Source organism: Pararge aegeria, chromosome 1, assembly GCF_905163445.1.
Source record: "Pararge aegeria chromosome 1, ilParAegt1.1, whole genome shotgun sequence".
Taxonomy (NCBI): Eukaryota; Metazoa; Arthropoda; class Insecta; order Lepidoptera; family Nymphalidae; genus Pararge; species Pararge aegeria.
In genome coordinates this window covers 16,568,933-16,592,668 of record NC_053180.1, presented here as the reverse complement: position 1 = coordinate 16,592,668, position 23,736 = coordinate 16,568,933, and the positions used below count along the sequence as shown (strand labels likewise).

Here is a 23,736-nt window from a genome sequence, read left to right as displayed (position 1 = left end):
TGAGTCGATAATTATGATGACGTGCCAATCTATTATTTTAGTAGGCAGTAAGAAATTTTGCTTATTAGAGCAATATTTGTTTAACTTTATTCCTGTGTAACCCGATCGTAATAGACTTACCAGTAATGGGTACCAGTTCATATCCATCGGAGGCGATCACAGTGATGTTATGTCCGTCTACTGACATCTCTATAGGGCAGTTAAGGAACTCGGCGTTGATCACGCGAAACCGGTACGTATAGCCCTAGAAATAGGGTTAAGTTTAATCAATGTGCTTATTTTAATCTAATATTATGAAGATATTGTAAATAAACACTTTGAATCTGAGTATGTTACGCTGTAATAGAAATGTGAATGATTTGAACTGAGTATACGCTATTATTGAGTATTATTTGAATTTTTGAATGTAACAGTACACATATTTATGATTTATTTGTCAAATTTATTATTCCAAAAATACTAGTATTCAAGGCATTTGTAAACTTGACTTTCATTTATCTTGTTTAAGTGCCAAAGTCCGGATTCAACTTCAACTATTACTGGATTGGACAACTTTCAAAATTAGACACTATTCAATGCAATATCAATATCAATATCATTATCAATAGATCTCAAAATCTGCTGTGAGAAGATTTTTATCTGAATTAAAAGACCTTACCTGTTCAACATTAAACCTAGCAGCTTGCATATACATGGGTTTGTTTGATGTCAGTTTTGCAGTTTCGTTGAAGATATTAAAGCGTCCTACACCGTTGATGAGGAGAGTCGGCGGTTTGTTATCACCAGAGGAATGGTGGTGATCGGTGAACATCCCTACTGACATCTGGTGGATCCAATCCGTTACTATCATGACGTGTTCAGATCTAAAATGAAAACAATTGAAAAACGACATAATTCTAAGCGCAATTGAAAACGAGCTACAAGCAATTGTTACAGTAGTTTTATAAAGTGGGGAAATAATTAAACTTTTGATAACTATAAATTCATATTTACCAGTTATTTCATTAAATACATTAGGATTGTTATAAATACGCTAATGATTATTATTTTATTTACAATTTAGTTGTCAAGAAACAATTAAAATTATATTTAATTAACAACCAATGTTCATTGGATTGGAGAAGCAGGCGTTACTTTGCGGAAATCTATGATATATTTTGAAAATTAAGCTTACCTTGCTATATTCCGCAAATATACAAAAGTAGGAGAATTTGTATGGTGTAATTTATAATTTTTAAAATTCTTATACTCGACACCAAACAGATCTTACATGTTAATGATTTTTTGATTTTGAGATTGAAGGTACATTTCCTAAGATCTGTTTGGTCTGGAGCAGTGGCGTGCATAGAGGGTATGCACAGGATATGCAGATGATATAAAATGAAGATAATCTGCAGTACGAGTTTAAAAAATCTTAAGGACAGGTATTGTAAGAGTTATAAAAAGCCTACCTTTAAGTATTTATAACTCGTACTGGATATTTTCTTCATTCTATATCATCTACATACCCTGTGCATACCCTCTATGCACGAAACTGGTGTGGAGTATAAGGATTGATGAAATTATAAATTACATTTACACCATACAGATTCTCCTGCTTTTCGCGCAATTAAGCTCAGTTTTCATAATATACCAATGTTCATGACATTGAGTCGGTAGGTATTTTGACTGCATTATAAATAGACTTGAGTCCTACATGGACTCGAACGATGCAGAGATACCTCCCGGTGTTTTAGTCGTTAACACAATAAATCATCAATAGCCTTTGACAAGTGAACGAAAAAGTTCGCTGCATGTAACAGTAAGAAGCCACCTACGTTAATAACGTTTCAGCAAGTGTAATTTCTGAATATACATCAAGACCTAATTCATCTCAGTGATGTAATACGGCAATTTGCATATGCATTATATTAGCCGACTAGACAAGTAACGCAATCGTAAATTGTGTAGTCGAATTTCCTGTTTTAAGCGTTGATTTGTGTTTCCAAATTGTTATAATGGCGTGGTTATCCGGCATTTACGAAATTCGGAGATATCATCCATTGCAAAAAGGACTTGTAGGGTGGGTATATTATACAGACAGAGCTAGTGAAACACTTGACCTGAAAGTGTGGAGATAAAACCTTGACAAGACTCGAGGCGCTAAAAAATTTGAGTTGCGACCCTTGGTAAGGACTGTAAATCTAAAAAATTTACTTTCTGGCTCTGTTTTTTCTTAAGCCCGAAATAATAAGGAATAAAATCCAAAATCTTCAGATAGCTGGTGGAGGTTAATAGCACTACACTCTTCTTACTCTACTAACTATATTATTTGATCTGAAGATTTTGTATTTATTTTTGTTATTCGCTTGTACTATGCAACACATTTTTTTTTTATATTTTAACAGCTTTACCGTTGTACCGAATTTTAAGTATTACTTCTTAGGAAATATTTTCTGGGATATCAATCCGAAAGGAAATTAAAAACTTCAAGATGACTGTTGCGTCAACTGGACCAAGCAGATGGCCCACCTGGTGGTAAGAGGAAAACCAGCGATTATAAACAGAGCAGGGCATGCAAGGCACATGTCAATGTTCCACCCTTTGTCCATCAACCTGAGTCGTAGGTGTCAAGCATCATGAGCCGTACACCGCGAACCACGCCCTCCATACCGGAAAACAGCTTGGTGGTACTTCCCGGACGAGCTGCCACAAAAAGCTCAACTATTGCCCAAAAATACTGACCTATCATAATCATACATCTCTCCAAACGGATCTTGAGATTTTGGTTTTCGTATGACAAAAGCACCAGCTGCGCCGTCCGCACGTTGCATTCCCGAATGAGAGTGCCAGAAATGTGTTCCTGAATGCGTAGCGTTAAATTGGTATCTGTAAATAATATATAAATTAAAAACCTATAGCATCCCCGATTTCCAATATAGTGTACATTATTCTACTAGTCAAGCCCTTTTAATTATATACATATTAAGGGAGTTATAAAACAATTTGCAACCCGCCATTTTGTGGCGCCGGCTTTCTTGGACAGATTTTCATAGCTAAGAACACTCCAGACTAATTCACCTTTCAAAAAAAACAAGCAGAGTCAAAATAAGTTTATCCGTTCGGGAAATACGATGCCACAGACAGACTCAGACACGTCAAACCGTCGTTTTTGCGCCAGGGGTTAAAAAGTAGAACTAGATTAGCGCTGAGGTTTATAAGTGGGAGGTCCGTGGCCCGATTCCCAGCGGGGGTAATTCTAATATTTATAATTTCTGAATTTTCTCAGGTCTGGTCTTGTGGGATGCTTTGGCCGTGGCCAAAGAGAAAGACGTGCCACTAGGGGATCTAGCGTTCCGATACGATACCGTGTAAAAACCAAAAAGTAAAGGTGCAATGCAACTCGCATGCCTCTAACAGGTTAGCCCGCTACCATCTTAGACAGCATCATCAAACCTTACCAACAGGTTAGATTGCAGTCAAGGGCTAACTTGTAGTGGAATAAAAAAAATACAGATAGTGAGAACAGGCTCAGGCGACTATGTTGTATAAAACAACGCCAAAATATTGCGTTGCCTATGTACCAGAATTTTACGCTGCTGGCACTTTCTTTCAGCATTATCAAAAATTAATTATTCTTAATTCTTCCATAAAGGGTTGTCTGGAGATCGCTTAAAGCGATAAGACCGCCTTTACGCATTTTATATATAATAGGTTGGGGAAAATTTCTGTTCGCATTATAGTATGTATGAACTTGTAATAAAATCTCTTTGGCTATACTATTTGTATCTGGCTGGTATCATTCAAAGTTTAAATTTTAAAGAAGATAATTCCAAATTCAAATTAGGAAAATGTGTGATTTTTATTTGCTTTTCGTACTGTGAAGATGAGTGAATCTAATGAAAAAAGGTAAACATGCAACGCAAGCCACGAACAAAAAAAATTTGCGATGTTTTTGGACTTAGTGCGTCTGTGAGAGTAGCACAAATTTGGTTTAAGCGTTTTCAATCCTTAAATTTTTATGTCAAAGATGCACCTCGCTCTGGTCGCCCTATCACGGATAAAATGGATGGCATTTTTGAAAAAGTGGAGCAAGATCGGCATATCAGTAATTAAAACGTAGCTGAACTGGGAATTCACCAGAATTGACGGGAGAAACTTTTCCCCAACCTAATATATAAATATCTTTTGTTATTTCTTGTTTTCTCTTTTAATTTGTGTAATAAAGACGTAATATATCTACGAGTATCTGTCTTATCGTTTAGTGAGCAATAGAACACGAATACCTAAAGGTAGATTCCGGCAATATAGGGCACTGCGTGACGTAAGGGGTCCCATCCATGTAAGGTGTTCCTCTTTGGTGCTGACCATGCCAGTGCACTGTGGTACCTTCCGTCATCAGGTCGTTCTCCACGTCTACTATAATTCTATCGTGTTGGCAAACCTGAAAAAAAGTCCATAATTCACACACTAGTTTCCCGTTTTGACGACCTCCGTGCCGCAACGGTGAGCGCTATGAATTTAAATTGAAAGGTTGCCTTTAAAAGATCACTTTTAGTGATAAGGCCGCCTTTGCACCCTAGCACTAAGTCCTATTACTGTTTTCCTTGTATTTTCCTTTTTTTGTTGTGTTGCAATAAAGTTTTTCTATTCTATTCTATTAAATAGGAGGTCCCAGGTTCGATTCTTGGCAGGGGCAAATTGGAAATTTGTTACTTCTGAATTTTCTCTGGTCTGGTCTGGAGGCTTTGGCCGTGGCTAGTTACCGCCCTACCGACAAAGACGTCCCGCTAAGCGATTAAGTGTTCCGGTGCGGAATATTAATGATGTTGTAGTACAATGTTTTTTAAAAAGACCATGGTTTTTTTTAGACTACACGTGGGATTCCTGTTTAGAAGTCTACAATATAAATTAGCCTTACTTCTGACAACGGAGTATGCAGTAGGCAGCAGGTACAATATTTTTCGTAACTAAGAAGAATATATAACGATCTTTCATGAAAACTTAAGCTAGTTATGATACGTTATCAAAGTATAAAGCAGACAAAAGAGGTATCGATTTGTAATAGTTTCTCTATAGTAAACCTAAAACTGCAGAAATCATGAAATTGGGCACGAAATTTCAGAACCAAGAAAATTAGGAAATTTGCTTTCAAATACCATTAAAGAGTACTAAATTTATGATCAAGTTCTTATTTACCTTGAAGCTGGCATTTCATTCTTAATGAAACTTATTTAATTAAACATAGGTGTTTTATATTCTTATATTAATAAAGCCATCATTTTAAGTTCATTTGTTACTGACAACGGTTTTCATGTTTTCAGCTTGGGTACATTATTTCAAATTATTCAAGGAGGTAAAAAGTATCTCGCATAAAGAACGTGTTTTGCAGATCCCTTGAAAAGGATTTTCCTTGTACAGCATTATAAAGTGTCATTAAGGATGACGATACACCCTCTTTCTCGCATGAAGTATCTATTTCATTATGCAGCACTTGAGTTACATCTGACTGTGATGCACTTGAATTCATTTGATCCACTAGTGGTTATGTAGATACAGATGATAGAATAAAAACCATAATGATGTAATCAGTAACAATATTGAACGGTGCATGATAATACAACAGTCATCATCATCATCATTATAAAAACCCATTACCGGCCTACTATAGAGCACGGGTCTCCTCCCACAATGAAGGGGTTAAGGCCGTAGTCCACTACGCTGGCCCAGTGCAGATTAGTGGACTCCATACACTTTTGAGAACATTATGGAGAACTCTCAGGCAAGCAGGTTTCCTTACCATGTTTTCATTCACCGTTGAAACAAGTGATATTTTAATTGCTAAAAACGCACATAACAAAAGTTAGAGATTCGAACTCACCCCCTCCAAAGTGAAGTCGAAGTCCTACCCACTGGGGCATCACCGTATCTTATATATTATAATACAACAGTAGTCAACGGGATATATTTATCAGAACTAATCAACAAGTCTCGATAGGTAAGGCCAAGTTTAGCCACAAAAGAAAAAAAAATTGCGAAGGGCAACCATAAGTTTACGTTCATTATAATTTATACATGTTGACTAAGTTTGCTTTTAGGGTATGTAAAACCAGTTAAAAATGTGAATACTTGGCCTTGCACTTTAATGACTGCAGAGATTTTAGTTAAGCAAAAAGTTAAATCATTGTGCCTACGGTACCTTAAATAACAAAAAGCTTTTTTTTGTGTGTTAAAATAAGGAAAAAAAATAATAAAAAAAAATAACAGCGTGATTGCAGAAAATATATAAGTTTAAATACTAATGAATAGCTACGACTTTGTACGCAAGTCATTTTAAATTCATTATTTATATCGCTTTTACGGACGATATTTACCGTTGATTTTCACCACCTCTTGATATCAGTTTCTTATTATATTAAATTCATAAAAAACTTAAAGATCTACTATCATCTAACACTCTTCACTACTATATAAAACTCCAAGCAAATTAAAGCAGCACTCATTAAACTCACCTCTATTGCTGGTCCAGGCATTTTTCTATTAACAACATTCAATGCTCTATTCATACCATCCGCTGGAATACAGTCTAAACGCTTACAATCTTCCGCATTGTATGGGCAGTCGTAACAAGCTTTGCTCATAGTCTGATACCATTCTAAATTAAAATGATAATAACAAATCATGGGTTCTTCCCCTTCTTTACATTCTCGATGGCATGGATGATCTCCACCAATCAATTCTCCAGTTACTTCATCATACTGTACATGAGCTCTTAGGTCATTTTTCTTTTCAATTCTCTTAGAAGCTTTCTTGGCTTGTACATTGTCTGATTTTCCACTTCCCGTATTATTTCTTAGCTTAGTTTGATACTTAAAATCATTGAAAGATAAATTTGATACTATTGGTAGTAGAACTTTAGAAGCGCTTTCTGGTATTTTTATTTGCTCACTGCTGTCTATGACTTTTTCATGTGTCGTTTCACTTATGTTATCATTATCTATTATAACATCATCCAAGCCTTTGTCGTCATCTCGGAATGGTAGTCTATGGTTATGGTCGGTCATGTCTTCCGCTGCTTTTTGCTTGTCGGCAACCAATTCCGGTTTATATTCTGTTGTTGTTTCTATTATTACTGGTACATTAATCTCTTTTGCACCTGTAACAAAAATACTTATATCAATTTGAATCTTAATCTAATCTTTAGCTTAGTTAAGATAATTATTTTATAAGGTTTAACATATATAAAGTCAAAATCATTAGCAAATGCACTAATAATTGTGTCGGCACTGTAAATAATTTATAATTGACACAAGAAATCTCATCATAATAACCATACAGATTGCTTTAACACCATAATTGCTTTGTTAGTCAGTCAAAAAACGAAAAACGAATATCACAAAGTCAGCCAGCTATTTGAATTGTTAATTTAGCGTAGCCAAGTCACGTGCTAATTTTGTTGTTGTTCGGAAGTATTTTAGAAAATATATTTAAATAAATAATCGTGCTTTAATTGCAGGTATAATAGAAAATTAAGGATAACGATTTTTAGTACCTCTCCCATAACCATTACACATCTTTGTTAGTAGGTATCCAGTATTCGATCACCGAATTTAGCTACCCGAATTTTCTGACTGCCCCGTTGATCTAGTAGTTAGCATGTTTAACTACGAATCCCGGACCCAAAAATGCAAGGTATTGTATTTTTTTGCTAAATGTTTAGTTCCAGCCCGGAGTTGGGACATTGGTGGTGACAGCTAACATGCCTCTAAGAGTATGTTAAGCCGTCAGCTGTGATAATGGTTATCTGGCATTTTTCTGAATTTCCTAATTTTGTTTGGTGCGAGGCTTCGGTCATGGCTGTATACGTCTGAATCGCGCCGCAGTTTATTTTTACTTCTTGATAATTGTTGTTTCTATTTGTTTTACAACGGTGCCGGTACAAAAACAATTTAGGGATAATTCCCCTAATTAAGAAGCGATACCTATAATTACTTTGTGTAACGTTGAGACGATGAACTGACACTTGAAGGTTATTATCATAATTTGTTTGCCATTTTGAATGTGATTTTTTTTGCTTAAATACCATTTAATTACCAATTAAAAGAGAACTAAGTTTGTCTTATATATTTTTATACAACACAATTTTAATGAAGTTGTTAAATGCTTGAGGATAATATAGCTTTAGTTTTTATATTTATAAAACGTGAAACATTGTAAGTGAGAAAATGTTGATTTTTCTGACCAACAAGTAAATGGGATTTGCGTGTCTGTCGAGCATTAAACTAACGTAACATTTATTTTTATTTATAAATTAATAATAATTACAAATTTTATATCATTATTAATATTAAAAATAATCGGACTAACTAATAAACGTTATGAAACTGGTGATTAGTTATACAATTATTTTTCTCTTTCTTTTACCAGTAATTTTTTATTCTAAAGAAAAAGACAAAACATTTCGAAACTGCAGGTACGGCCACTTTACAGAGTATATTAGTTACTATTAGGGGTATCTTTATAAGTTTGTTGTGACCAGCATCAACTGACATCACAGAACTATGAGAAAATATGTATGAATGAACGTTTCAAATGTATCTTCTCTAAATAAAAAAAATACTTTAAGAAAGTTTGCCTTTGACTTTCTAAAGTCGGTGCATAATGTTTATTTATTGAACATTAGCTTTACCGACAAGACGCTAGAAGATCATTTGAAAAATATTATTCAAGCAAACTGTTCCTTTTGCAAATATTGACTGATACAAGTAGGTTTATGCAGAACAAACCAAACCTTTGAACGTTTTAAAGGTAGATGTTTTCTTTAACTGTATTACTCTTTCGAGAAAATTTTTAGTTTTTTAATTAATTCCGCGGTTTCACTCGCGTTAGCTTTATTGTATTTTATCAATTTATGATCACATCTGTCACTTTACAACTTGTAAATGAAAACCAAAATAATCGTTCAGGCGCTTTACAGGTACATTATTTACTGTCTCTAAGACTTATCTGTTAAACCGAAATGCTAATAGTTTTTAAGTAAACCATTGCCATAGTTTTTGCTAAAAGAAAACAGATACAGACCTATCATCACATGCATAAGTAAAATCAAGTGACCCCTGTCACTTTATTAGGTACGCGTCGCGTAGCGTAGGAACTTTGCGCGTGTCAGTCTTTTATGTTCGATAGGGTTGCGATAAGAAAACATTTAGAGGGTTTTGAATTAATTTGTATGGAAAAATAAATATTCTTCGCTTGATCTGAAATTTTTACAGGGTGATTACTTATGAAATATACTTATGCGTCCTTCAACAGTATTTAATAATTCTGTAACACGTTGTATACATTCTATAGATTTACTCGTATCGGTTGTGACTATGAACCTTTTTTAACCTTTATTAACCTTTATTAACTTAAGTTCTATTTGTAAATAAAGTATCTAATAATACATTTCTTACCGCTAGGCAGCTTAAATGATTGTCTGTCCGTCTAGTCTGTTGTGTATAATATTCGAAATGGCCGAACCGATTTGGATGAGATTGACACGCATAAAAACAGTATACCAAATGCCACTGTTATTCCAGAAGTCGTTCCCGAACAATAGAGGAGCTACAATATTGTATAAAAGTTCCATACTTTCGAGCCGGAGTCAAGTAAACTACGTAATATCAAGTTGTGCGTACTTTTAATTCGATAGAACCTCGTAAACTAGACCACTCAGTAAATAAAGTCTGGGTGACAGTAATGCCTAGAAAACATATTGCATAGAGCAGTGCCTTACAATTTATGATCGCGGACTTCTATTACTGCGGAGAAAGGGCGGAAATGTTGTGAACATTATTTATTCATATAAATCACAGTTTTGGATCCCTGCGCTTTAATGTTTAGTGAAAATACAGCCTGCGCATTTAAATAGCTTATAGTGGTATTAATAGTTCAGAAATGGTAATCAGAATTATTAATTTGCAGCACAGAATTAGGAACTTACAGAAACCATGTCTACGACTTATATTGAAGCATCATAAACCAATCCACTATAATTTTATAATTTTTATTAGTGTTTTTTACCTACACTTGGAGGAATAATCAATTTTCAAAAAATTTAAAAACACAACAGTCACTATTAGACTGATGTAAAAAGGCATATACTAATTTCGGCATCGATGATAAGAGAGCCGTAGCTTAATTGGAAGAAGCGCTCAGGCCGCGATTGCCAGAGGCAGGTTCAAATTCTGTCGGTTCCGAAAATTTTTATATGCTTTTTAAATTTATGAAAATTTACAATCCACTACAGTACTATTCTGTTAATGACTTCATTTCATTTAGCAGTTGACAGTAATTAATTTACCTCAATTGAACTAAATGTTTACCATAAAATAGGGAAATGTGGAGAATGTTAAAAAGCTATGCGCTAGCAACATTCCGTGTGTGAAGTGAGATGTGCGCTAGGCGTTTTCACTGTTTTAGACACAATGCACTGCATGCATGAATGAGGGTTCTAAATATTCTTAATTCTGTGATTTGCTACTAATATAATTTGCTCTTGCAGATCTGCGATCAACTTTTATGTTACTTGAGTTTATTTAGTTTAATAACAAGCTTTTATTTAATTTAAAGAGCGGTAATAACCTAGTGCGCACTAAAGATAAGGATTAATAATTTGCAGTTGACTTTTAGTTACAAATTACTAATACGCGAGCGTTGGGTCTGTAAATATTTTTCCGGTCGATGACTTATAATTTCCTCTAACGTATTTAACAGAATGATAAACTGTTAATTATTACAATTATTTTAATTTAAATTATTGCACAAGAAAACTATTATACTTATACATAAGACTAGATACGGATCGAAAATAGTAGTGTCTTAAATAATGCTATTTTAAAGTTTTAATGAGAGATAACATGGCTTATGTTAATCAACTGTAAAATAGAGATCAATCGGGGTTCTATTTAGGATTTTAGTAAAACTCCAATTTTCTTCACCATTATTTTTAACTACCCTTTAAAGTTTGTCAGCCTACGTTTGGTGTAAACATTTTCAGCAAAATATTTTTTTCTAGTGACAAAAAACGTAATTACGCTTCAATACATATACAAACCATCGGTGGAAAATTATCTAATCTATGGTGAAAACTCTATCAAAATTCGTTGCGTGGTTTTGGTAGCGTTAGCGAAACAGACCTAAGTGGAAAGCGACTTTGTTTTATACTATGTAGTGAAGAGATACATAGAGGGAACAGATGTGGATAGAGTATGTACGTAACCGTCCCGGCCGATTTTATTCGACACGTACATTTACAGTTCCACACTAATTGGGAGCTGCGCAAAATCTACGAATGTCGTTCCATAAACGTTTCCCTTTGGGGTTGTCGATACTCTTCAGTGGGAACGCTACGTTTGCATAACACTGAAATTGGCAAACATTGGCGGTACATCGGAATAAAATATGGGTACGTATTTGTCACCTGACGAAACTGAGTTAATATAAATATGCTTTTTATTATTTGACTTATACGCGATAACCTGATCTATAACCTTTCACTTTACTGTTCTTAAATCTTTATGGTATTAAACACGTTTTTCGTCCGCGTTTATTACGGTTTTTTAAAAATCACGTTGGAACGGTTTGTTTTATTTTTCTTCTTTTCCTGAGCTTGTCTCCGTACTTGGTCGGCCGGAACCTTCCGTTGTACGTAGTGCCACTGCGACGGCTCCGCGCTGGGTCACTCCAGCCAGCCGAGCTCACTCCAGAATCTAATTACCCAGGTCGCCAAGTGAAAAAAAAAAGCAGCTCATGTTACTCTCTGTCCCTTTAAATAATTTAATATCAACAATAAAGTTGATTGGTTTTGTGAGTCACAAACAAAAACACCTTAAATATTAGGATTGATTTGACGTACTTAAACTATATGGATACGTACGAAAGTGTCCATATAATTTTAGTAGGGAATACATCATCATCATAACTACCTTAGTTGTGACGTGCTAGTAACGCGTGTAAAACTTCAGCTACTTCTTCTCATTGTGTGGGCTTATAATGGTTGCACAGTGTTGGTAATTCACCCACGAGGTTGACAGATTACATTATACAAGTCGCAGAGTCACTGTATACAAGCGTCACAAAATGTTAGCGAGTACCTACAAACCTAAAGAGATTTCTCTGGCATTTGGCTGCAAGTATTGGAAAAGGTGACAGAAAATTTTAATACAAGGAAAGGCATACTTTAAAATGCACTCTTTAGAAAAACGCATGGAACTTCTAGACCTGCAGTTTGTTTATAAGATTCTAAACGCTAAAATTTGACTGTCCTCAATTACTATCCAGTTTTAGATTTTGGGTACCTGTTAATTATGCCCGTAAACCTATAACTCTACTCTCCCCGTTGCGTAGAACTGTTCTTGGTGCCAATTCCCCTGTTCTGAGATTATGTAAGACCCTAAACCACATTAGCACTGAAGTTGATATTTACTTTGACTCGTTGTATAAGTTCAGAGATAAGATATTTTTATCATGGACCAATTGACCCTTATTTGCTGTTTCGTTGATTTATTTTTTTAGTGTGTGAGATATTTTGTTATTATATTCTCATTCACGATACCTTTTCTTTTCATGACATGGTGTTATTATACATTTTCATATGCTGTGTTTACTTTTATGAAAACATTACACTTAAATAAAATAGTTAAAATTTTAAAAACGGTTGTTTTAGTGTAAGTGTTTGTACGTAAACTTAATAAATAAAGTAAAAAAAATAAAAATGTCCAGCAATAAACTTCCCGTGTATTATGATGATGATAATGATGATTATAATTATAATACTGGCTTATGACTCCTCCTCTCTAACCAATACTACAAATAAAGTTAAAGAGTTTTTTGGTTTCTTTAAACTCGCTAACCTCTGGGACTACGTTTCCTGGAATCTTGCAATCACACCTGTAAATTCGCACGATCGTAACGAACAGATTCAGTATATTTTTTACAAAATTTAGTAAAAGTTTTTTTATTTTCCGCGACTGAAAGCTAGTATGCACATAATATTCAAGCTTGAATTATACTAAATGTAATTTTAACGTTTTAGTGTTATCATTCAGGAGCGGTACTAACAAGACTTCACTTTCGGAGGGTCGAGTTTGAATGTCAGCACGCTCCTCTAACTTTTCCAAGTTTTAAGCAATTTAAAATATCACTTGCTTCGACGGTGAAGGAAAGCATCATGAGGAAACCTGTATGCCTGAGAGTTCTATATAACGGTGAAAAAGTTTGAGTCCACCAGTCCGCACTAGGCCAGCGTAGTGAACTACGGCCTTAACCCCTTCTCATTGTAGAAGGAGACCCGTGCTCTGCAGTGGGCCAGTATTGGATCGATATAATGAGTGTATCATTTAAAATCATTGAAATATCAATTATTATATCCAAAATATCACAATCAAACTAAATCGACGATAAATTATAGCCCTGATGACCAATGAACGTTGGGGTCCCACGGTACTGGAAGGGCAACCCGAATGGGTACCTAAACCTAACCTATCTTTGCAGAAAAGCACTTAAATCGGTCATTTTTCGATTTCAAAATGGATCGTAAAATTTGGATTACTTCATGATTTTCAAATTATGACGTTTGGATCTCCATTTAATATAAAGATTTACGATAGCGCGGATGCGACGTTGGATAACATAAAATTTACACTATAGCTGGCGGGGCTCTACAAACGGAGCATTGATTTAATATGTTACTATCGTAACAATGACAAAGAGCCGTTGTACACAAGCTATACAAGACCTTACCTCTAGAAAATACCTATTTCCAGCAGAGGACTTCCATCGATTGAGACATAGTTAACCACAACAGCCATTTCTCCAAATTCCATTCAACAAATTACTTTAACTTGTATGTGAGACCGGATAGCCACCGTTTGATTGTCACGCCACAATCGTGGCACCACCAATCAAGGCTGTACCGAGTTGCTCAACCTAATCGCTCCATTCGTCTTCCATTCTCATTACTGCGTTGCACAACTTTTGATACTTAAACGAACATCTATATAATTACTATAATTTATGTTACATTTGTCCAATTATAAGAACATAAAAACGTTCTCTCTACAGTACTCTATTTTTAAATTTAGACCTTAACTTTTATCAAATAAAGTCCTGCAATAGGTGCACATAGCATGATTCGCCTAATCTCGACACTAAACAATTAATCAGCTTATATTTTACATTACTTTAAAAAAGCTTAAAGTCATTCAGTTTCACCCATGGGACAAGTTTTTTTAACGCATAAATAATTAACACAAATATGTTGACGCAATAAGGCATCGTGGCGCCTTGTTCAGTGTTGTATTCCAGAAATATCTTCTCGCAATAATGTGCAGCACTTACTTTCAGAGATCGATTTAATTTGGCAAGCTAGTTGCTGTATTAAAAAGCTATTAAATTGTAACACTATTTTTTCATGCAACTAGCAGACTATTACGCCTGGGGGGTATGTGCATCCATGCTTCATAAAATACCAAGATATGCCATGAAGAATTGGTCTTGGAGGTCAAAATTCAACAACATCACAACATTTACAACTTTATACTTTACGGAAATCGTTGTTTATGATAACAAGGCAAAATTTACGGCCAAATTAATTGGAATATTTATCAAACTTAACAACAACTAAGTAACTTCAATTTGAAAAGTAATTTTCAAATTCGCTACCACTGCAAGTGCAGTTTAAAGTTGTTCGCAATGTGTTTACATTTATTTAAAAAGTGAATCTTCTTATATATTTGTAATATTTTAGTAATTCATTAAACTTATTATTCCGTATTATAATCCTTACCTTAAAATAATATCAAATATGTAATTTTACCATAGGCGTAAAAGAAATTCTTTTTCTTCAGGTAAATATCGGTGACCGTACTCTTTTGTAATATTAAAATAAAGAAAAAATTCTTAGTTTAATTTACCTTTAATATCATCTATTTTTATAAAGTTACTAAACTTTCTACTTTAATACTAAAACTTTCACAAGTAGAAACCTTAAGTTAACATCACAGCTTAAACAATTTCAATATTTCTACAGAAAAATAGATATTATTTGTGTAGGATGGGAGCAGGCTTTACTTTGCGAAATTCCAAGATATATTTAGTCACGTAGCTATTATTCATTGTAAAGTCGCCATTTAATGAGGATGTTCCGGTGTTACAGCAAAACATGTGTGGAGAATACATTACTGGAGATCTGTTTGGTATGGAGTATCAAGATTGAAGAAATTATAAAATACACCATACAGATTTTTTTCTCGGAGTATAGCAAATTGTGCTTCATTTTCATGAGATATTATTTGTGTTGTATTTTTATTCTTGTAGTCTACTTAAACATTTGTAACTATTAATAATTAATAAAAGACGAGACGGGGATCAACCATGTAAATATTTTCAGGTTACAGCAATTAATAAAATTTGTTAAGTAAGACGGTACGGCACCGAGTATTTAGTTGAAATTGGTCCAAGAAACTTTATCACGCCTTTAACTTCCACCAACTTAAATAAATTCCATTCCAGGCTGCACCGCGCGCGGTTGCTGAAGTATTTAAAGTTCGAAATGTAGACACGAGAATTTCGTTCCATGATCCTGTTTTTAAAGCTGTTGAAAGTTAACACAAGTTCCTCAGGAACGTCACATATGATTTAGAAAATGAACTGTATAACATAGAGAGCAAGCAGAGAATGAGCTGAGAATAGCAATATTAACAATATTATTTATAGAAGTTTATCGGTACCGGTAATTTTTAATAAATTTGAACTATTAATGTATTCACTTATTTATTATTTACACATATTTATTTTAATACGTGGGGATTTGTGGTTTCTTTCTGTGATGTATTACTAAAAAGTAAATCGACTGAGCGTTTTGTTTTTTTAACATTAACCACGCGATTTTTTTACTAAAAATGATCTTTTATCTTCAATAGGGCTGCCGTAATTTAATACTTAAAATGTTTTAAATTAGTTTGTGTGGAAAAATAAATATGCTTCTATTGATTTCATATTTTTACAGGGTGATTATGAAATATACACATGCACCCTTCAACAGTATTTTGTAATTCGGTTACACGTTGCATAAAGTTTCTTTGGCTCTGACATTGATGAATTAATAGCAATTATCAAGACGATTCAGTCGTACTACAAGTTCTCCAAATCATAGACGTACCCTCAAATCCGTGAGCGCCCGTGTATCGTGATATTAGGATCGACTGCTCTTGTTGCAGATTTATGCGCATTTCTGTTGCAACTACTTTCTATTGCAACCTCTAGAATCAAGATAAAGTTTGCACCACATTAAATCAAAACTAACATTAAATATACTACAGTATACCTATCTATTTGTTTGTTTCAATATCATAACCATACCAAACCATTACTGGCCCACTACAAGGCCCTGGTCTCCTCCCACAATGAGAAGTGTCTAGGCTATATTCCATCCCCAAAAGGCCTTTGCAGAATGGTCGCCTTTAAAATTTTAGAACTCTCAACCATGTAGGTTTCCTCACGATGTTTCCCTTTACAGTTGAAACAAGTGATATTTTAATTACTGAAAATCCGATTCGAACTCGGCACGACTGTGTTTTTGTTTGTTTACTTGCACACAAAAAGTTGACATTGGTATTGAAAGTGTGGAACATCCTCAGAAGATGTTGGCTACGAAAAGAAACCGAATTGTGGTGGACCTTTCTGATCTATGGATATGTCTGCCAAATTATTTAATTTACCAAACCAAATTTTAAACCTTAATGACACTATATAACAACAGATAATATATTTTGTCAGGTGCTAGTAAAGTATCTGCTAAAACTATACTTGCAGTACTTTATACGTTATTGATATAACTTAAGAAACCAGCCTACTATCGCTTCAAGCAGTATTATTGTAACATTGTTGACCTTTTGTTCAAGAATTATAATCCTTATTTTAGGACGTCAACATATATGAAATAAACTGTGATTTAAAAAAAAAAGGATATTCGGACTATGGCAGTACCATCACGTTGTCTTAGACAAAAAAACTGAATTGTATCGCTACAATCCCATCCATTCCGTATTGATTTGCGATTGTTATCAAAATACCCACCGAAACGATATCTCGTGAACACTCGCGGTAAGTTGCATATATTATTTGCAAACAATGGCTAGCACATTTGTAAAAAGGCAAATCAATTTAATAATATATCTGACAAACAGACAACAGAATATCTGATAGCTTAATAATAATAAGTTTTATACTCAGGTAATATATTAAATCCATTATTATCCATCGATATATCGAAACAGTTATTAATTTACGACTCTAGGTTCACAGGTAAACGAAAACGTAACCTATATCTATCTAAAATATAATGGGTAATATCGTGAGAATTACCTATTTCGCTTCTTCAATCTCCGAGAGCAAATGAATTTCGCTTGGTGTTTCAACACCAAAAGCCACTAGGTAGATATTAGTATTCTTAAAGCTGAGAAAGCTGGAAGCTTAACTGTGAGAGAGACTAATCGGACTAATGAGCTCACAAAAATCATCCCCATCCAGAGCCTGTTAACGTCCCATAGCTGGGTAAAAGTCTCCTTCCACTACAATAAGAGTTGGTGGGCTTTATACTATTATTCAGTATGAAATAACTTAAAAATTAAATAAAAAAACCCCCACAACAAATAATAAAGATAGTATCTATTATTCTACTAGTCAAGTCCTTTCATTTGATACCCATATTGAAATAATATTGTTATTAAAAATAAGATGTAATTAGCCATTTTATGGCGGCCATCTTGGATTTAAAATTTATCACAGTTTACAGTATTCTATTAGTTTAGTCCTTTTATAGTATACCCATATTGAATGAGTTGTAAAAAAGTATCCTTTCGAACAAATAAAAATTAAATCAAAATCGGTTCAGGGAATACGATATCACACAGACTGACACACACACAGACACATTCGTACTCACAGGCAATTCAAATTTATAACACCCTATCGTTTTTGCGTCGGAGGTTAATAAACGAAATTAAAGACATACGTTATGTAACCCCGTACTCTTTGATGTACGGGGTTTGAAAACCTTTTCCTACTCCTGACTGATACTGAAAATATATAAACAGAACCCTTAAAAACGAACTAACCCTTAAAAAACGACCTGTATTGGAAATATTCAAAACAAAGAAAAAAACATGAAAGAGGCATATGTCTATATCATATAACATATGGCATATAATCATATAATTATTATATATATACATATAATAACTAACTAATCCTAAGCTTAATATTATCCCACTGATGGGCATACAGATGATGAGGATAATAACGCAGGTCACACCCAGGTAGGGTGATCTTGACGTGTGATACATAAATTGTTAAACAAAATAATTTATTTTTAGATTTGGATATATTAACATAAAATAAAGATATCATAAATTGTTAGTAAATGTTAATAAATAAATTATCATGAATTATTAGGATACCAGCGGACCCAATTAGCGCCTGGCTCGAATTTTATTTTCAAACAATCCAGGAACCCATTCAAATACATACACAAATCGGTCCAGCTGTTTAATAGGAAATAGGGTGACAAACACGCATGCAGTAGAATTATGTATATTGCTGTTTTTAGTTAAACCGTGTAAACCTTATCTTTAGTAACTTATCATTAAGAGCTATCTTGGGATAATAGTCAATGGTGGGTTCCATGCCAGTCGTTTAGACATCTCACGAGTCACGGGCACTGCCTACCGCTTCTGTTCTGCGGAGATAGAACAGGTATTGGGCTATTTACCGCCGCTATGATTCGGCGTTGGTGCTCTTTAGCACCACCCGGAGGACGCATGCAGGGTTTCAAAGGGTTAACACCTGTAATACAATGCAAGCAGCCTTGCCAAACTAACATGCAGGGCTAGCATGGGCAGGTGACAATTGTCTCCCCGGGGAGATCCATCAACTCTCTGAGAACTGGCACACAAGTGTAAATAATAACCAAATAATATATGTGTAATAATAAGCGGGGATCTTCTTCTATTCCTTGTTATATTTGTTTAGCAGGTGGACATGTTAATTATATTTCTTGTCAGGGGATATACCAGGGGAATATTATTTTAGTCTCCTGCCTATTCTAGCCCTGCGGGACCAGGTGAGGGAAGCACTCGACTGTCCTGTCTACAGTGCGTATCATGAGAATTGGAAGAGATTGTGAAACATTGTGAAGCGCGCAATATCAGCGGAGCCACGATCCTCAGTAATAAGGAAGGGAGGAAGAAGGAAGCAGAAACCTTCTCTGAACTTCCACGAATATTTGTAGACATCATCATCATCATATCAACCCATTACCGACCCACAACAGGGCACAGGTCGCCTCCCACAATGAGAAGGGGTTAAGGCCATAGTCAACCACGCTGGCCCCGTGCTGATTGGCTGACCCCACACACCTTTGAGAACATTATGTAGAACTCTCATTCATGCAGGTTTCCTCATGATGTTTTCTTTCACCGTTGAAGTAATATTTTAATAACATAAAATGCACATAACTTGTAAGAGCAATATAGTGGTTGCGCGTGAAAATGTCACTTTAAGCTAAGGCTCCGGTTTCAAGCTTTGTTTTAAAGGTATTTTTTTTATTGTGAATGCCTATGGACTCGATGTCGCAGTGGTAACCGCTGTTGTCCTGGGATCGATCTCTGATAGGGGCAATTTTGAAATTTATAATTTCTGATTTAGTATTAGCATTAGTAGAGTGTTTTGTGTAGAGCTACAGAGCCGAAGCGGAAGTAGTATCGCCTTGCTTATTTCTGCTGCTTAGTAGCATTATTGCAATACTATATTCCGGTCAGAAATTTCGTGGTTCCCCTTGTAATTTCAGGCACATGAGGCTTAACACCTACGCCTCAGGTTAATGGGCACAGAGCGGCATGTTGCAGGACGAGCTCCTTGCATGCCCTGCTTTGATTATAGGCGCTAGTTTTTCACTTAGCATCAGGTGGGCCACCCGCTTGGTCCGTCAATTACAATTAAGTAAAAATCTCTGGTCTAGTATGGCTCCGGCTGTAGATAGTTACTATCCTTCTAACAAAGACGCGCCAAGCTATATAGCGTATCTGAAAGCTATTTATTTATACACTTTAATTGTACACCACAAAAAGAAAAAAAAATGGCCACAACAACTGAAAACTTAAAAAGTAGGATACAAAAAGCGACCTTGTCGCTTAGTAGCGATCTCTTCCAGGCAACCTTAGGTTTAGGAAAACTAAGAGAAACCGATAGGTGAATCCAATCGGTTTTATTATTATAACATGCATAATTACGAACAAATAAAATTAACAATAAAAATAAAGCTAGCCTTTGACTGCAATCTCACTTGGTGGGATGTAAAGGTGCATTCTAAGATCGTAGCGGGCTAACCTATTAGAGGAATGGCAGTTATATTAGGTCCGTATCCGTAATCACTAATCGCTACAGAAACGTGGTAGCTAACTATGGGCCTCATAAGAAGGATCAGGGTCACTCGGCGGGCGATGAAGAGTGCTATGCAGAAATGAGGAGATACGTAGAAGAACCAGAGTTACCGACATAGCTCAAAGAGTCGCGAAGCTAAAATAGCAATGGACGAGACACATAGCTCGGAGAGCCGATGGACTGGACGTTAAGGTCCCAAGGTGCAGGAGTGCCGGCCTCGCACCGGTAAACACAGCGTTGGTAGACCCCGGTCCCCGGCGAAGTGGATGGATGGCATCAAGCGAGTCGCAGGAAGCCACTGGACCCAAGCGGCACAAGACCGTGATTTGGAACTCCTTACAAAAGACCTCTGTACAGCAGTAGACGTTTATTGGTTGACATGGTAATAATGATGGTATCCCTAATAGGTTACCACTGCGTCAAAGTCACAACACCCAGACCAGACTTGCACTAAACAACCGATATTATGCACTAAGAAAAACAAAATAAAATATTTGCAAGATAAGTGAAATAAATGCAACGTTATAAATATATTGCCGTGGCGCAGCAAACATGTTAGGTACATGTTTGCAGTTTGCTTATTTCACTTGGCAAATGGGCTGCATAAGGTGTTTGAACAGCCTTTAGGAACGAGTTTACAATATGTCAGCTTATGCCACTCAGCATTTTCGAATGGCTCTAGGATTTTAGACGCAAGCTTAGTATTAGAGCCACTTTTGCGGTGTCACCATTGTAAACACCATCTCAGGAGATTCTTTAAATTTTTATCATTTCTGTTGAGCCAAGTCCCAACCGAGGTGTTTAATCCGTAAACATCATCAAGCGCACAAGCCTTTGAGTAAGTTATGGAGAAGTCTAAGGCATGCAGGTTTCCTCACGATGTTTTCCTTCACTTTTAAAGCAAGTGGTATTTTAATTTCTGAAATTAGAACGCACATAACCCAAAAAATTAGAGATGCCTGGGAATCAAATTTCATCACCCAAAAAAGCTTTATGCTAGGATATTTTAATGGGATTAACCTTTACCTACTAATAATATGAAGAAACCATTGCGCTATCACCACTTCAATTCAATACGAGCTCGACTTCCGCGTCGCTCGTTGCGTTATTACTATAACAAGAGTTAATTTAAAAAAAAAAAAAAAAGAGCAAATAAAACCAACACAAACAATACAGTATTAAACAGTATAAGTACTGTTAAATACTGTACTAAACTGTACTGTATTAAACAAGTAAAATTCGAGAAAAAATATAAAATTTAAGAAAAATAAAAAAAAAAACGACATATATATATTACTTATTAAATAACTTACTGTTTATCTATTTATTTCAAACAGAACTCATTTTGCATAAATAAATCTAGCTGCTTCAATTTGTAAGCTAAGGTAGAATTTTTTTCAATGGCGACAACAAAAGTGTCATCTTTAGGCCAAGTTGAATATTTTGGATATTTACCTGGTTTTTTAGCTCGGCGTATAGTGCATTGAAAGCTTGGATCCGAGGTATATATTTAAGTCCGGGAATTCAAACGGTTTCCCGAGAATTTAAAAACGAAAATAGTATTTTTAGTCGACAATATATATAACATCGGAAGTACAGATGTATTTATCCAATTAATTTAGTAAGTGTCAAGTTCTAGAATAGATTAACCAAAGCAATCCGTTTAAGTGCGGGTAACTGACGTAAAGACTGTCGTACGTTGACATACATCTCGCTCTGCAGCCCTAACTATAGCTAATCCGTCCTTTACAAGATTATAAAGTTTATCTTACACAGACATTGCTAAGCTATAATAAATAACACATCGCATCCTTTAAATCTACAGGTAGTGTATGTGATTTAAATCCTTCAGCACATACCCACATGTGCCAAATATAAATAAAAATCAAATCTGTAGTTGAACAAAACAGACAATCAAAAAAATAAACAAACAAACATTTATTAATTATTATTTTCCTATTTGGAATATAAGTAACGATTCATTCGCCATAAACAAAAACATAAAATAAAGTCAAAGTCAAAGTCAAAAATATCTTTATTCAAGTAGGCCCATAGGTGGCACTTTTGATGCGTACATTACATGAGTATTACACGGAAGGGAGATAATGGCGACAACCATATTTGTAAACTTAAAACTAAAGCTACGAGGGTTCAAAACGCGTCCTGGTCTAAGAAGAAGCCCACAACAAACTTAGCCGGGTGTTTTTTTTATGTTAGCACCATCTCACATTGTCATTAAAAATTATTAGAAGAGCAACCTAGTTAGAGCAATCATTCCAAGCTTTTATATCGATTACGTAGTCCTTTTTACTATAAATATTACCCTGTCATATATAAGTTAGAATTATGGTAATGAAGATCTTTGGTGTAATAATTATTCTAGCTTTTGCATTTAAATCACATTTTACCAGTTAATGAATTTTATAAATTAATTTTTGGCTGTTGTCGGAACCCTGCGCTGTAACTAAGATGAAATATGTACTAGTAATTAGATATACCAGGTGTACCTTTCATTATTATCATCATATCAACTTATTAGACTGCATTGTGGAACTTATAATGGAATTTAAAAAAATGCAACGTCTTCATTTTTCTCGGTGTTGAGACTAGATAAATATCAAAAAAGGCTATCGAGCCTCCAGAATGGTAAACTCGCCTTTGAGAAAAATATGTTAAACGCTCAGGTATGCAGGTTTCTACACTATAATTTTCGTCACAATGATATTAATTTGCTTTTAAAACACGCATGACTCCAAAAATCATAGATTCCATTGAAAGGCAGGCCGCAGTCTTGCACACTAAGCCATCACCGCTTGCAACAATATTAAATATTAAGGATAGCAAACTAAACAGTATATGAACAGATGTAAACAAAATTCAGGTGGTAGATTTTATTTAATAGTGAGAAGATTAGGTATATGTAGATGCAACTGCTTAATTCAGTATGATAAGATTTTTAGCACAAGTAATCCTAATGACCGGTGGCGTGAACTTCATACGTGCACAAAAGCACACCATACCCTAAAATTTTTGTATAACTGATAAAGGGGAGGGATTTTTTAATTTTATACCATCTTCCTTCTTTATGCATACCCTGGTCAAAAACCCGGTGCACGCCACTGCTAATGACTCATGGCATCACGCAATAATATTATAACTTGACCTCATAATTACACGCAAGACACTACAGATTACTCAATTATTAGACAACAGTGACGACCGGCTTCCATCTGCAAAAGATGTTCATCTGTCCTGGCAGAAATGGCGTCGTCA

The 23,736-nt window shown here is 35.0% G+C and overlaps 1 protein-coding gene across 2 annotated transcripts in view; it reads right to left on the bottom strand.

The window, feature by feature from the left end:
* Window positions 1–23,736, bottom strand: part of LOC120637720 (laccase-2-like) — a 99,274-nt gene that overhangs the window by 5,716 nt on the left and 69,822 nt on the right. For both annotated transcript variants that reach the window (XM_039909684.1, XM_039909692.1), the window contains exons 3-7: window positions 6,492–7,135; window positions 4,266–4,423; window positions 2,725–2,868; window positions 659–863; window positions 121–244 (exon numbers count right to left, since the gene is read on the bottom strand). In XM_039909684.1, coding sequence (XP_039765618.1) covers window positions 121–244; window positions 659–863; window positions 2,725–2,868; window positions 4,266–4,423; window positions 6,492–7,135 — 1,275 coding nt within the window. The remainder of the gene's footprint in view (window positions 1–120; window positions 245–658; window positions 864–2,724; window positions 2,869–4,265; window positions 4,424–6,491; window positions 7,136–23,736) is intronic.